Consider the following 16070-nt stretch of genomic DNA (forward strand, 5'->3'; position numbering starts at 1 on the left):
CAAGGTATTGGTGATGTTTTGTTGTGATCCTTTTGAGTGTATTGTTTTGTTGTGTATATATTGATTTCTTTTATTAATATTTTTTCTGCTGCCACAAACAAATTTCCCTTTGGAGATGAAGAGTGTATACATCTATCTCTGAAGGTGTTGTTTAAGAGAGCTTTACTGTTTGCATTGACTTGAGGTGCAAGTTATATGCCTGTGAACAAATTTCCCTGTTTGTGCGCCAAAGTAGCTGCTTTGTGGTAAATGCAGCAAAGCTACCCAATACATCCTTGGTTCCCAGGACAAGGTGTCTTTTGGTGACTGTGGCTCAGTGGTAGAGCAGGGTTGTCCTTCATTTAGAGGATCGGCAATTCGAACACCGGCTCGGTCCATGTCGATGTGTCATTGGGCAAGACACTTAACCCTATATTGCTCCCGTAGCTCCCATCAGTGTATGAATAGTGCTAACTAGAAAAGCGCTATACAAGTACCGTCCATTTAAAGTTAAATCTAGGCCCCTATGAGGTGTCAAGGACATTGACACCTCATCGTTCATGGTATCTCTTCGACATGTCTGGTTCCTTTTCACGGTCTTTGCTTGCTGGAACAACGCATGACTTGTGACTAAGTGGGGTGTATTTTTCGGTTGTATCACATGACCTGTTTGTGTGCTTGTGATTGGAGAAGAGTATACCCACAGAGTCTAGTAGAGGGCTCCGTCTGAGCTTATATAAGTGGGGTTACAATATTGTAAGCTTAGTCATACCCCAGTGAAACTAGAGAGACCATGATGATAGTCAAGTTAAAGTCCAAACCCAGGGCAGATTACATCAGTACTGTACATGAGGTCAAACGTCTTCTTTGGATGTTGTTGAACGATACCCATCATTATAGCTTATAATGAGTTTATTATCTGCCTGTAAATACAGTTCACTTTGTTCCTGAACGATCCTGAAAAGGATCGATCCTTCAGAAAATGTTTTGTTGAAAAGAGAGATATCCAAACGGGATACAGTTTTTAATCCCATTTGAAATGATTTGCTCCCTGTGGATGGAATGAGTGTAAACTCATTGATTGAGGCTAAGCTTTGAAATAAGAAAGGTGGGCATGCTGTCCACATCTCTAAACTGTCTTGCATCAGAAGGAGAAAATGAACGAGGAAGTTTTACAATTCTTACGGCTGCTGCTGTGGTCATCTACCAGTATGATCTCTTTGAGGAGTTGCAATGGAGTCCTCTGGATCGCTGTGTGGACGGAGCGCAGTAACACCGACAAGGCCTCGTTCACAAAGATGAAGATGACACTGAGCTGAGGAAGATCTGATGAGTACGACATGTTTCTGCACCTGGGGGAGGGGAGAGAGAATCAGAGATATTGTTAGGTAAATACTGCCATTGCGTCTTGATGAATTAATAATTTAGTTGAGTACGCCTCGATCGACCGACTGACCCGTCCGGTCGTAAATCCGGGATTGGCCGGGTGAGGGAGATGCGGTCACTAAGGTAGCTATTATATCCATAATATCGGAACTTCCTGAGGGCGACTTTCCGACTCTCGGGGCCCATGTCGTGGCCCCAGTGGTCGAACAGGGAGGAGGAGGCCGAGTCTGAAGCGTCTTCACCGTCCTTCTGAGGGGGCTCTGTGGACAAAGAGGGAGAGAGGTTGATGCACTTTGGAAAAGAGTGTATTTTTGAAGAATATGATGGAGGATTTTCTCTGTTGTTCTGCTAGCGAGGAGTGGAGTCTCTGAATCAAAATTGTAAGTATGCAACAGCCACTAAGAGCAGTCTGTGACACAAGATTCAATGAAACAACAGCCACCACCCTGCTTTATACATGAGGAGGGCCACGCCTCCAAGCCACGGTGATGCAAAGAAAAAGTCATGTTTTACCTCTTGGTCCTTGAGATCAAAGAAGTTACATTTTCCTTCGCCCTGGGAAATTAACCACCTGTCTGTTCACGACCCCCAATCTGTTTATTTACATAAGTAAGGAAAAGTCAACAAGCCTTTGATCTACTTCCCCCTACAACACCTGGTTCAACCATCTCTGAGAAACATTTAAATCAGTTTGGACTCTATCTTCACATTACAATACGATACTTTACTATTAATAGAAACATATTAATCTAGTGTCCAACTCCTGTGCTGTCAGATGCTGTGAACTTACCTGATGTGGAGCAATTTAATGACAATTTAACTGTCATCAGCAAACATATATAATATGACAGATTGCTGAGTGTGCTGTTTGGTTTATAAAGATTTTTTTTTTTTACTGAGGGCTGAAAGAATTATTTCAGCAGCTTCGAGGACAGAACAGAAATGTGATGCGCCTTACTAGGGCTTTTTATTGTTATTACAAATAACTCATTCTGGCAGCCATGCTGTTCTATTTCTGCAGAGGTGGACACTCGGCAAGGCAAGTCTATTTGTATAGCACATCTCAACAACAAGGCCATTCAAAGTGCTTCACATGAAACCAATAAAAGCATCAAAACATAATGCAAGAAAAATCGATTTAAAAACAATTGAGAACATTCATTTAAACAGAAAAACAGCCAGTAAAACACAAAAGCTAAAAATAGAATACAAGTTGCAGTGCAGTTTAGTATTTAGGTGCTTTTTGAACCAGCAGCAGGATAAAAGATAAAGTAAATTATGTGTTGGACAGTGCAGAGAACTGGAGAGATGTGATCCACTTTCCTCTCAGTGAGAACTGGAGCTGCAGCTTTCTGATTGACTTTTTACAGAGGCCTGTGAACGCACCGTTCCAGTATTTAAGTCTACTGAAGATGAATGCACGGACGAGTTCCTCCAGAGAGTCCCACCCGGACTTTCAGTCTGTCTTCGTATGTCGTGATCGACCGAGTCGAATGCAGCACTGAGGTCCAGAAATACGAAGACTGAGGTTCTGCCGCTGTCTGTGTTTAAGTGGATGTGGTTGAAAAGCTTAACAGGAGCAGTTTGAGTACTTTGGTGCTGACGAAAGCCGGACTGGAGGACATCAAAACGATTGTCTTCAGCCAAGAAGTTATTCAGTTTTTCGGGCTTGTAAGAAGACACCTGAGATTTTACAATTTATAAAAGGTCAATGGTCATGCAGTGTGAAATATTGTGTTTTTTATTAAGTGTGTTGGTAGAATATCCAAGCAGCAGGAGGATGTTTTCAGATGTTGAATGTCTTCGAGCCTTCTTTGGTTAATTAAATGTAATTGTGTCATGATATCTGAATGAATGTGATGGGCACAACACACATCAACACACATCCTGTGGTTTGTGCGGAGACACTGACTGCTTGTCCTATTTTCTGGTTAGAGCAGGGTCGTCCTTCCATCAAAGCAGTCAAAATCCCCGGCTCCGCCAGTCGATGGCTGCATCCCAAGTCTCTTAATTGCATCCCCGTTTCCCTCACTTGCGTCTTTTCCTTGCGTCTTAGTCCCTCCCACCAGGGATGCATGGAGAGACAGAAGGAAACCAAGCGAGGAGAGAGGACACGAGGAAATATGGTTTAAGAAACGTCGGTTTCTGATGACCGCGGCCACTGATCACATCTGATCACAGCTGTCAATCTGCTTTTACAGCTGGAGAAAATGATGACGGAGTGAAATATATTTAACACAAAAATGAATGCAACAAGCAAACATTTGAGCCAAACTTTTGAGCGTGCCACTCTGTTTAATTGAAACATGCCGTCAGCTTAACACAGGGCTATCTATCATCTATTTACACTTAATAATTAGTGACTAAAGACCAGGATGTACTTATAACCATCACTAAACAATTCGACCCCTTCCACTGTCACCATCGACTGTCCTTCCACCAACATGTGATTAGCAAACAGATAGAAACAGTAAGCGAACAATCAACCATAAACAAACACCGATATTTGTACAACAAACAATAAACTATCGCCACAGGTGAACCGGGCACGGCTCCGTGTGTAGAGCTAATGCTCGCGCTAACCAAACTGGTTATTGATCTTTAATAAAAATGACTCCTAGTTGTTGGACAGTTGGCCACTCAGATTGTCAATTTGCACAATTTTACGGCAGATCTTGATCCAACACTCGTCCATCTGTCAGTGCAGCATTTGTCCGATTCCAGAGTTTATCTAATGCGATCCTCACGTGTCACCGCATCCTTTCTTATATTTCCAGTGGTTCCGCTTTATTCATGAGTTCATTTACAATTATTTTTCATCTCTTCTAGTCCTTTTATATCTCTTTCTATAAAAGAATAAATCCTGTTTGACTTGACATCCTTAGCCTTGCAGTCTGAGACGTTGTCAACGTGCTATTTAAAAAAACTTATAACTGGTGATTAAGTATAATTGGAGGTAGCGTACTACTCCACTGTAATTATAGCGCGTGTGATAAATAAAGAACTGACTAGCAGAGGACCTGAGGCCGCTGTGGCAGCATCCAGGACTGCGTTGTGACGGTAAACACTGGAACGTATTGCTTTGAAACCCTTGTTGGGGAAAAGAACTTTGCTGCAGTGTGAACATGAAATGGAGCGAGATGTGAGAAACACAATGAAATAAAAGGAATTCATCCCTGGGCATCTGTAAACTCTGTAACCCTGAGCTCCGTCACATCGGCTCGCTAGCTTTTATCGGCTCAGACACCAACCAGATAGATCCCGACTGAACTCTATTTACACTTGTTCATGCATTCATTCATTCTCTAATGTCTCTTTCTTCTGCTTCTACTCTACGTTGTCATTTCAGTAAGAACCCATGCAACCCTCCTCCGCCTCTATCACTTCCTTTCCTCTTTACATCTCGTGCCCAGTCCTCCCATCAGCAGATATTTAGGAAAACTCCCCTTACCACTACCAACAGTGTCTGGACTTCATTCCATTATCTAAAAAGCTTTTCCCATTGAGAGTGGCCGGGTCGCTGGTACCAGCTGACATTGGGTGAAGGCAGGATCCCTGGCTGTGTCTATATGAGACCTGTGATATTACTGGCGACCTCACCGGTAATATCCCAGGGCTCATATAGAGACAGACAACCATCCACACTCACATTCACACCTGAGGGCTGAATGTATTTTGGTTGTGGGAGGAAGCCGGAGAACCCCGAGGGAACCCCGAGGGAACCCAGCTGCCGCGGGGAGAATGTGGAAACTTCTCACAGAAGGATCGCCCAAGTTCGGGGATTGGGGATCGGGTCCAGGTCTAGGTCCAGGCCTCTCGTGCAAAACGTTTTATTGCCACGTAAGTTATTACAAACGAGGAATTTGTCCTGGCCGAGGGTGCATCATAAAACACAACAACAACAACAACAACAAGGAACATTTAACTGTACAAATGAAAGTATAAAATTTGGATAAAAAACAAGTAAGTGAATAAGTGAATGCTGTAAATGTGCAGTAAATAAGTAGCGAATTTTTTGCAAGTAAATTAAAAAACAAAGGGGTAACGATCAATACTGATAATAATAAGAGTAAAGGTAAAATAAAGTGCACAGAGTGAGGTAATGCATGTTGAAAGTGACAGGTGGTGACCACCTCGTCTTCACAGATGCACCGGCTTCATCGGCCTCATGAGCCCCGTCAGTCTCAGCAGAATCATTTCATCTTTTTGTCAGGACGCAGATCTAAATTCAGCTGGTTTCCAAAGCCTCGCCACGATATACTCAACATGCAGCACGCCACATTCGAGCACATCGAATTCATTTTATATTGTGGCCGAAAATATAATACACACATCCAGATTGCATGCGGCACTCGTTTTGTCAAAGTAAAAGCGTAAATACTGAGTTTATGCTGACATCGCCCATCTGGTATGTGTTTTGATCCTCTGCATTAAATCACACAGTGGAATCAGGAATATTCTGTTTATTCAGCCACATTGATTTACGTGTGGGATAAAAGGATGAACGTAAAAAGCTTTAAATGATCGAGACCTTAAATGGAACATAAGCCTGATTTGCAAAACACTGTGTGGATGTAAAAACATTCAATTAGACCACCTCCATGTATTTTCAAGTTGCTCATCATCCCCACATTGAAACACTTCGCAGGAACCTATCCTAGCAGGCTTTGCACTTGTAACACAAACACACTCCCACTCACACCCGGGGATTTAAAAGAATTTGTATTCATGGAGAAAATCTAATTTGCTCTGCAAACCGTGCGAGAATATCTTCCTCCGAAGGTTTTTTGTTTTCCAATATTTAAAGAGAAAACACAGGCAATGCGTGTTCCTTTTGCACCGACTCCGAGCCCCTTTAAGTCCCACAGCGGATCTTTAATATCAGAGCAAGTGAAGAAAAAAAAGGGGCCTTTTTCAATCCGTTTGATTACCCGAAGCGTTCTCGCACAAAAGTTGTTGTGCAAAATGTTGTGCTGCTCCTACTTAAGGCAAACAGTGAGCCCACCTGCACTTCCTCTCAGTAAATGAAGTGAAGTATAATGACACATCCATAAGCTACTGACATGAGCAAGACACAGCATAAGAGATGGGGGCCTGCAACTTTATACAAAAGTTCACATTAATTTAATCAAGCAGCGAGCAGATGGTCATTTCTGTCTGCTTTGTCTCCACTCAGGTATGATTAATGTGTTTAATGGCTCACACCTGTACAAATCTGCACTCACAATGTAATTAGAGACAGAGCCAGACTGTCACTGGAGGCTCGGAGAGAGGACCCACATGCAGATGTGTGTCGAAAGGAAGCAGCTTTATTCTTTTCAAAATAAAACGGCAGGAGCCTCAAAAACAGAATTACGATAGAACGGAAAAAATAGGATCAGGGACAGAACTAGAACAGGCACACACACACACACACACACACACACACACACACACACACACACACACACACACACACCTAGACATTTTCCCAGTCAAGACCTTGTATTTTCTCGTCTGTGACCTCTTTCTGTACACAATAATGCTTCTGGTTGAAAGGCATGCATGAATTAGAACTGCTATGTAACTCCTATTCACAAACTTCAGATAAGATGCTGAAAATAATGAGCTCCAACAAACAACCTTAAAGCTTCTGAGTATTCATTCTTGCAAGAAAGAACAAGTCTGGAGGACGATGATGGGGAGGCAGGCTGCAAAAGAGTCAACTCGAGGAGTTTCAGCCCAGAAAGGTTATCGCCAGCATAAGCAACATAGTTATATGAAATATAATAGTCAAAACTGCAACAATTATAATGTGCAGTATTTTTCCATTACAATTGCTTTCCAGCATCCCGCACGTAAGTTACATTAGCATGTGATTTAAAATATACATCAAAACAGATTGGAATGTTTCTTTTTCTGAATAAGACATTTACAGTTGTGGCAGCCTGTTTGCTCAAACAACACAATATGGTTGACTTCGAGGCATAATTAGAGTAACAGAAGGACATGCTGAGAAAGACAAGCTGGAGACCCTGGGAGCAAAAACGAAAGTTACGAAGGTAACTACGGTTCTATGAGTCCTGGACGCTCGCCAGAGGCAGTGTCTCACACTGCATACCTTCCATCCAGTGTGTAACACTGCCTCAGGCGGCCAGTAAGGATGATATAGGACTTGTTACTGGTGCTTCAGGAAGCCAATTAGTACACAGCAGGGGTGCAGATGGTTCGTTGTGACGAGAAGAGAGGAGAGACTTTACTGACTTCACATCACATCTATTCTCTGTACAGTTTAGAGTTATCGAGTGCTATTGATGAAGTGGATCTTGCTCAAAATAGTATGATTTATACGCGGTATTGAGTTGTTTAAAGTTAAAGTATTGTTAGGTTATTTTACTGCCCATACCGTTCGCGGAGATAAAAAAGTGTTCGTACCTGGGGAAAGCGAAATTAGCGATGAAAGAAACTCAGTAAAGGACAAAGTCAACTAGTGTGGTTGAGATAAGTACATATTTAACGTAATGCACACTATGGATGTCATGTCATTCGATAGTCAACAGCTGAGAGATGACAGGAAATTAGGAGAGAGGGAGAAAGAGAGATGGGCACAGGCGTATTCTCCCCGGTTCATCAAAATCTGAACCAATGTCAACGGGTTGCACATACACATTGCTTTGATTTAAAGGGTCAGAAACCCCAAAAGTTAGAAACCAAAGAGAGTTGGTTTCGCTTTTTTCTTTTACAATAACAATGAACTACTTGTTGTTTTAAGGCTTCTTTCTCGCCACTTTTCCTGTAATGAGTTGGCCATGTGAGGGAGATAAAAAAAAAAAAAGATCCAACTAGTTCAGTCAATTCCTCTGCTCAGTGTTGAGACTCAAGCCAAGACAGCACTTTGCCAACTTGCCCTTTTGTTCTGAGAGCCTTTTCAAAATGTATTTCTCCTTTAAGTATTCAGCTGTCTCTTCAAAGTTTGCCAAAACTTCATTTTTAAAACCCACAATGGGCTTATTCCCGGTTGGTTCTCACATCATAAGAGTATGAATTTAGTCAAATAAATCACATCACAATTGTGCGTCAAACCAAAATACTTCAGAACCTAAACTAAATGTGTTGAAGCCGCTTTTGTTAAAACTATGTCTCAGAGTATTTACGTTGATTTGTAAAGCCTATGTAACCAGCAACTGAATAGCAGCTTTTCAGCCTCTCAACTGACTCACTCAGATATTATATACCCACGTTTTGAATTGACCTGCAGCCCAATGCATAATCTGACGTTTTAGTTCATAAGATTAAATCAATATGCCTTCCACAAACAGGCATGCCTTGTGCCGATGAATAAAACGTATTTCTTCTTTGACTACGCAAATCAATCACATAACTATTCAGCCAGATTTCCTGTTTGCACTGAAGAGTCTATGTTTAGCTCTAAGCGATCATGCTAATCACGCCAAAAAGCCGCCAACGGGAGTCCAACCCACTCTCATTTCGGCTGCCACACGCTCGCAACACAAGCATCATGAATCAAAGGAAGTATATGACATAAATCCTGGGAGCTATTTTAATAAAGGCTCAGAGGACTGTAAATGAAGCTTCTCATTTCCTCATGAAACAAAATGACTGTAATAAATGTACAGGGGAAGTTCAATATCTGTTCGTCGCTGATTACTTCAATTGCTGGGATTACGTCCACTGCTTATTGGCATTTTTAATCCGTCTAATGACGGACAACACTGCACAGAATGACTTTCATCAGGTTTCATTTTTGGGTCTGGTTCCAGGTTGGTAAAAATGTCCATGCACTAAATTTATCACTCAGCTTCCCGTCAAAGAGTGGCAGGTCTTTTATTTGAGCTATAGGTCCATCACTTTAGCCAGTTAAATCACAAACATTACAATTCTCATTAAATACATTTTGTTATGTCAAAGAAGGAGGCTTACTAGGATTTCCGGTTCAGTTAACCCGTTGAAAACTGTCGAACCAATTTTGGCTTCAAATCTCCTTTTTCCTTCGTTTGAGTGTTTTTTCCTGTGTTTCAGTTGTCGCAGGAACCCCCAAATGAATTCCAATGCTTATGTTTATGCTGTTTATTGTATGTATTTGTTCAGTAAAGTCTTGGGAAGAAATTGTATATCTGGAAAAAAATCACTTTTAAAAGATATTTTGATCGTAACTATAAACATACAGCATGATATGAGCCAGATTCCCCTAAAATGCCTCCTAGAGCGTCAATAAGACACCTTTTTGGAAAGATTAGGACCTAAAGAATCGGAATTTGCAACAAAAATCACAATAAAACAAAGTCTTGGCCTGTTAGGAAGGAGTTTCAGTCAAGAAACTTAAAAATAACTCTCTTGGGACCATGCTCTTTACCTTACTAGAAGTCGGCCATTTTTAGTTTTGCGTGATTTTTTTTGTTCATTTTTTTTTCTATTTCTGGGCACTATACATTGATGAACTCCTCCAAGCAAATTTATCAGATCTACTTCTAATTTGGTGGGTACAATCTACAGACTTTAGTGATTAAAAGTTATCAAAAGCTTGAGGTTTTCATGGAGCGCCACTAATTTTATATGATTTGCGATCATACATCAAGCTGTTTTAACTCAACTTTACTTTGTCAAAACTGTCCCAAAGTTGACACGCTTGATGAGTCATGGCTTAAAGACCTCTGAATACCAATATTTACTCACAGTCATAGCGCCACCTAGTGGGAAACCGCAGGGTTTCAGAAATACAAAGGTCCAAACACTGAGCGCACTACGGCCGTTCAGGGTGAGACCTTCTGCAGCCCATACGTGGTTTCCGTTCTCTATATGTATATAAAATGTTTGGAGAGCTAAAATTAGCAAACAATAGTTTCAAAGCCATGTCAGTATGAGTATAAATAAACTAAAAAGCAGTAAACGGTGAGATTCAGGTTGGATTTTCACAATGAATCATCTAAATAGATTCTGAAAATGCAGAAGTGGGTAAAACAGTTCACAAAAAATCTGCAAATTAAAGCTCAGAGTCTTTAATTTCAGTGTTTGACAAAGAGAAAATGTACCCTAATTTTCTCTTTCAACCTCTGTATTGACTGCACATCATTTTCTCTTTGACTTCTCACTGGTCTCTTTTGCCAACGTGTATTACTATATTACTATCAGACCCTCCAGCACAAACGCACAGTTGGTTTAGAGACCTGCATTTACTTCAACAGTCTGTAATGTTGCAAACAGTTAATACATAAAAAAAACATAAAATTGTTTGATTTTGTTGAATCAAAAACCTCAAAATACAGCGGGTCCAGCAGACCCACAACACCTGCTGAGTAACAAAAAACACCATACGAGGGTTAAGTTTATCTTGAATTATCACCTGGCACTCGAATTCTGTTTTCCTTAAAAATTAATCAAAGTTTTCCACCATAATTTGATGTTGAAAAATTCACCAGAATGCAGGAAATGCTCAACATGTTTCGTTATTTTTTTAAACCAAATATGCAGAAGGAGGAATTGAAATATTGCACATCTTAGAGTTGGGTAAAGGTTATAGAGCACTCCAAGCCCCTTTGACATTTGCAGTGTTTAGTTTTCTTTTTGCTTGCAACGACCACGCCATGGCGGGTTCTCGGCAACGTAACATCACAAAGCTCTGCGCCTGCTGAGAGCTGAATATCAGTCTTCTGTTCGGCGCTCTGAGTACATTTTCTCATGGAGTGCTGACAAAGGCTACCTCGGTTTCCAGTCACACGCACGCTGTGACATTAGCTGCCAGCGCATTCAGACAAGTCCTGCTGAGGCTTTTCAAAATGCAGGGCTGCGTACTAGTCCAAGGTCCATCCAGTGGTGAAATTATTATATTTTTCAAGGCACCCGGAGATGTCAAATGAGCCGGCTTTTGCTGAATCATGGCGCTATTTCTTAAGAGTTGAATGCATGAAGGGCTCTTTCATGCATTCACAGGCTTTGTGTCCCCTTCACAGGTGGATACAGAGTCTATAGACATTCTGCTTGCTCGCGCTGTACCTTGATGTTGTTAGTGGATGTTAATTATAAACATTCAGCTTTTTTCCCTTCCCCCGAAAATGAGAATTATGTTTCCACAGCTCAGATTTAATTCATCTAGATTGCTAAAGTACCGTAACCCTTGTGAGAAGATACGTTTTAGTTACGTTTTAATAATTCAGTAATCCTCTTTTATCCAACCATTATCTATTCTGGACCACTGGTGACTGTTTTCTTAATGTCTCTTTATTTTAATCTTTTACATTTATCTTTTGTACATGTACGAAGAGCAAAGAAAATACCGGAGTCAAATTTCATGTACGTGGGAAAAAAAAAAGATGATTCTGATCCTAAACTCCTTAAAATGACTAAGAGATTATAACGGTTCACTAAAACATTCATAAATCCCCCTTACAATGGTGGATTTCAGTCAAAGACACATCCCTGTAACCGTACGGGTCTGTGGGAGTCAATTTAGATGATTTATGATCGTATAAGTGTCTTAAAGTTGCGAACCGAGACCAGACGGCCTCAGACGCCACATGAGGAAGTAGAGGATCATTTAAATATCCTGTTTGTCATGGTGTGACCAAGGAAAAGCTCAAAGTAGGTCATTTTTCAATTTCTGAACCAAAAAGCATGTCTTTTGTACTGAATATGCTTCCTCACATGTCAATGCTTTATTGTTCTTATTATTCAGATGCTTTATGTCGTGATCTTTCAGTATTACTCTGTGCAATAATGGGAAGGCACTGAACAATACAACTAAAACATGTCATTTTTGGTAAGTCTTGCTCGGACTCCTGACTTTTGATCATATTCATGCTGAAAATAAATTTAACATTCAATTTGTTATTAAAGGCAAAGAGTTGCAGATTCGTTACAGATCAAGGTCAAGTGAGCTATATATATATATATATATATATATATATATATATATATATATATATATATATATAGTATCTTTATTTAAAAGGGACCATATACAGTAAAAATATAATGTCACCATTCATTGCACTGTACCAGAGTTTAGCTAGAGCTAATTTGCATCTGCAGTCCCTTGACAAACCATAACAAACATAAAACACGAGCAAACTCTCGGGTCCCTGAGGGTTGAACTGCAGGGAAAACGTTAGGCAGCAATATAATGCACAATGACAAGGTGACAGCTACTGACCTTCAGTAAACAAAATCTCCTCATTATGACACACATTTCATTACTTCTGAACGATATTATTTTCTTCTTTCCTCCCTGCCACAGCTCATCCTCCAGGCTGTTCTTCAGTCTGTCAAGCTGTTCGTCCTCCATTATGATCACAGATTTCCTGGAGAGCTCATTTCCCTTAGTACCCACAGCAGTTTTTATTTTAACCATTCGGAAAAAAAACAAGTTGCCAGTCTTGTCACATGTCTCTGTCATTCTCTCTCGCTCTGGTTCATCGACATGGGAGACAGCAGTGTGGGTCAGTGGATCGGTACTCTGCTGTGTGTGAGACAGACGTTACAGGCAGTGGTGCCGTTAGCTAGAACCAACAAACACAAGCACACAGGCCTAATTTACAAACTCACAGCTTGTGAATGCAAGTCTCCACAGAGTTACCTTGGATTGTATTGTGTTTATTCCACAATCATTCATCTACAAGATTTAAAAGATTAAAAAACAAATATAATCTAACTAAATAACTGGAGGAACCAAAGGGTGCGTGTGTGTACCTGCTAGGTATGTGCCTTCTATTGTGTATTCAATGTTTTGCATTTTGTTTTCTGTGGATGAACTATACAAAGCAGGGGGGAAAGCCAAGCTCAATGTTGAGGCCAAGGACCCCCAAACTGATAGAGAGATGGACCCGCTACTATACACATGTGATTACATCCAAACGAGGTCTGTAAACTATAAGTAGCCTACAGATCGCAACCAACAGGGAGTCACTTTTTCTGTGACTTTGTGTGTATTCTTTGAAGTCAGCTGAAAACTATCCGACAGTTTTTTGTCAACGCCCCCTGCTAACTGAAAGATAACATCTTGTTTTTTTTGTACCTTTAATTATTAGCTTTCTGTATAACAACTCAGAGAGTTAATATCTTTAGTCTCAGAGAGAATTAGTTGATGATCTGTGTAATACACGATACTGTTGTTACCTTTGTAAAATACTACGTAAGTATTCAGTATTCACCGTAGAGTGCTTCGTCTTCCTGCTCTGCTGCACAATGACAGGAGAGGGTCAGGGCAGCTGTACTGATATTAAATCATTTAGATAATGTGTGGACCCGCTGGGAGTACAGACACAGTTGACCTCAGCAGAACTGATAGCAGGAAGAGAGGATGTGACTGGACAGTCAATACACACCGCTCTCATACACAAACACACGTATGGTCTACACGCATACATTTTAAATGAGAGAGAGAGAGAGAGACTAAATGGTATTTAAAGAATGATAGGTTGATTAATCATCATTAAAAATATATGTATATACACATTAAACATGTTTAGTTTTTGTGCCCAGATTTTTAGGAATCAAGGACAATATTTTTGATGAGATGTTGCTGTTGAATCGTTTTAATATAATTGATCAATGCTGTGCGGCAACATGAGATATATATATATATATAAGAGAATATTGTCCATCTGTAAAAGACACAGGTTAGGAAAACAAGGACCAAGCCCAGAGTAAATGTAATGTTCCTTTCAATAGCTGGCGAGATGACAGAAAGCTACAGAAGCAAGGGAACCTACGATGTCATAGATATTAATTAGCATATATTTAAAAGTGAGCTGTGCACTAATTTGTTTTAGATCGTTGTTACATTTTGACATTTTGACGGTCACGTTTTTTGCAACCATTGAACAGAAATTACCATATTTGAGTGTGGAGGAGTGACGCAGAGACGCTGTATACGGTGAATAACACAAGATAGCTCCGCCCCCAAAGCATACCCCGCTTAATGGCCTATTTTACTCTGTATGGGATCATCATTTACTAAATGAAAACCCCGCTATTGAGTCCATAAACTTATGTTACCGCACTAAGCTGGTTCAAGTCCTATTTATCAGATCAATCTCAGTTTGTGAATGTAAACGATGAAGTCTCGATGACCACCAACGTTAGTCATGGAGTTCCACAAGGTTCTGCGCTTGGATCATTTTTATTCAACTTATATAATATATAATATATATATATATATATATATATATATATATATATATATATATATATATATATATATATATATATATATGCTTCCTTTAAGCAATAGTATCAGAAAACACTCCATAAACTGTCATTGTTATGCTGATGATACTCAATTATATCTACTGATAAAGCCAGATGAAATCAACCAGGTTGCTAAATTTCAAGCATGTCTTGAAGACATGAAAACCAGGACGATCCTCAACTTCCTGATGTTAAACTCAGAACTGAAGTGACCCAGAATGCTGCAGCTCGTGTACTAACGAGGACTAGGAAGAGAGATCACATCACTCCTGTATTAACTGCTCTCCACTGGCTTCCTGTAAGATCAAGAATCACATTTAAAATCCTTCTCTTTACCTACAAAGCCTTAACTGGTGATGCACCATCACATCTTATATCCATATTACACCACTAGAGAGCTGCGCTCACTAAATGCAGAGTTATTTGTGGTTCTCAGAGTCTTAAAGAGGAGGATAGGGGCCAGAGCCTTCAGATATCAAGCTCCTCTTCTGTGGAACCAGGTTCCACTTTCAGGGAGGCAGACTCGGTCACCTCATTTAACCTTCCACTTGTGTCAGGGTCGGCACTCATTTTAGGTTATGAATGCATAAAAGAACCACATACAGTTTGTTTTTTTGCTTCAAGGTGTTTTGACTTTGTCAGGAACCTCTATTTCAACAAAATTAAAACATTAAAAAATGTTTTAAAATGCTCTAGTCGAAATTATGACCTTCTGTTGTTAGAGTAAGTTTAGACCCAGTTATAAAAGTAAGATTTGGTAATTGTTTTTTTTGACCTTGCAAATCTATATTTTGTGTTATGACTTAAGTTGTGTTTGTATTAAAGGTCTATTGCTGAAAAAAAACTGCTTTTTAGCCTTCTTCTTGAAGTAAATATACATGGGTCCAAATTGACCCGTAACACCATAGATGTTACTATAGTTAATGTGTCAATGAAAAAGCCTCGGTTGCTGAGTGGTTTTTAAGTGTATTTTCCACTGCACTTGACACGGTCTTCTTTCAAATGATCCTCTAGGCTGTTTCCTTTGGAAACAGTGCGCGGAAATCCCCCTGCGCCTATTATCAGACAATAAAAAACAAAATGTCCTTAACGTTTCCTTTCTTATCTCCAGAACCACATTGTTGTTTAACTTAATTTAAATTCCTACAATACCACAACTCTGATGAGAAGACACATCTGGTGTAAAGATAATTAAAGTAACCGTTAAGTTTAAGCACTTGCCTAAACTCCGTCAGCTCTGTCAACTTCTATGGCGGACCGTAAGGTTTTACTAAATCCTTACATTAGCCCTTACAAACTGGGATTTCCCAAACAAACACATCTCTGTAACCCTATGGGCTTCTGGGAGTCTAAATATAAAATATAAGCTTTCCAGGCCCCCATTTTAGTACCTGACAGATCACAAAACGTCTCACATTTTCTCGTCCTCAAGGCTTTCTGCTCTGCTCACGCTCACGGAGACAGACATTTTAAATCCCAGCATGCCCCATTCAGACAATCATTTGGCATAAAATAAGTAATTT

General features: G+C 40.1%; 1 protein-coding gene across 2 annotated transcripts in view; it reads right to left on the bottom strand.

The window, feature by feature from the left end:
* The window catches only part of galnt18a (UDP-N-acetyl-alpha-D-galactosamine:polypeptide N-acetylgalactosaminyltransferase 18a), a 71115-nt gene that overhangs the window by 30535 nt on the left and 24510 nt on the right, over window positions 1–16070 (bottom strand). The window contains exons 2-3 of one of the 2 annotated variants that reach the window (XM_068602309.1): window positions 1436–1625; window positions 1165–1331 (exon numbers count right to left, since the gene is read on the bottom strand). In XM_068602309.1, the coding sequence (XP_068458410.1) occupies window positions 1165–1331; window positions 1436–1625 (357 nt within the window). Of the gene's footprint in view, window positions 1–1155; window positions 1332–1435; window positions 1626–16070 lie in introns of both variants that reach the window. The other variant, XM_068602307.1, reaches the window with a different exon arrangement.

The sequence above is a fragment of the Clinocottus analis genome, unplaced genomic scaffold, assembly GCF_023055335.1.
Source record: "Clinocottus analis isolate CAN_PGR_092001 unplaced genomic scaffold, fCliAna1.0.p SCAF_6, whole genome shotgun sequence".
Taxonomy (NCBI): Eukaryota; Metazoa; Chordata; class Actinopteri; order Perciformes; family Cottidae; genus Clinocottus; species Clinocottus analis.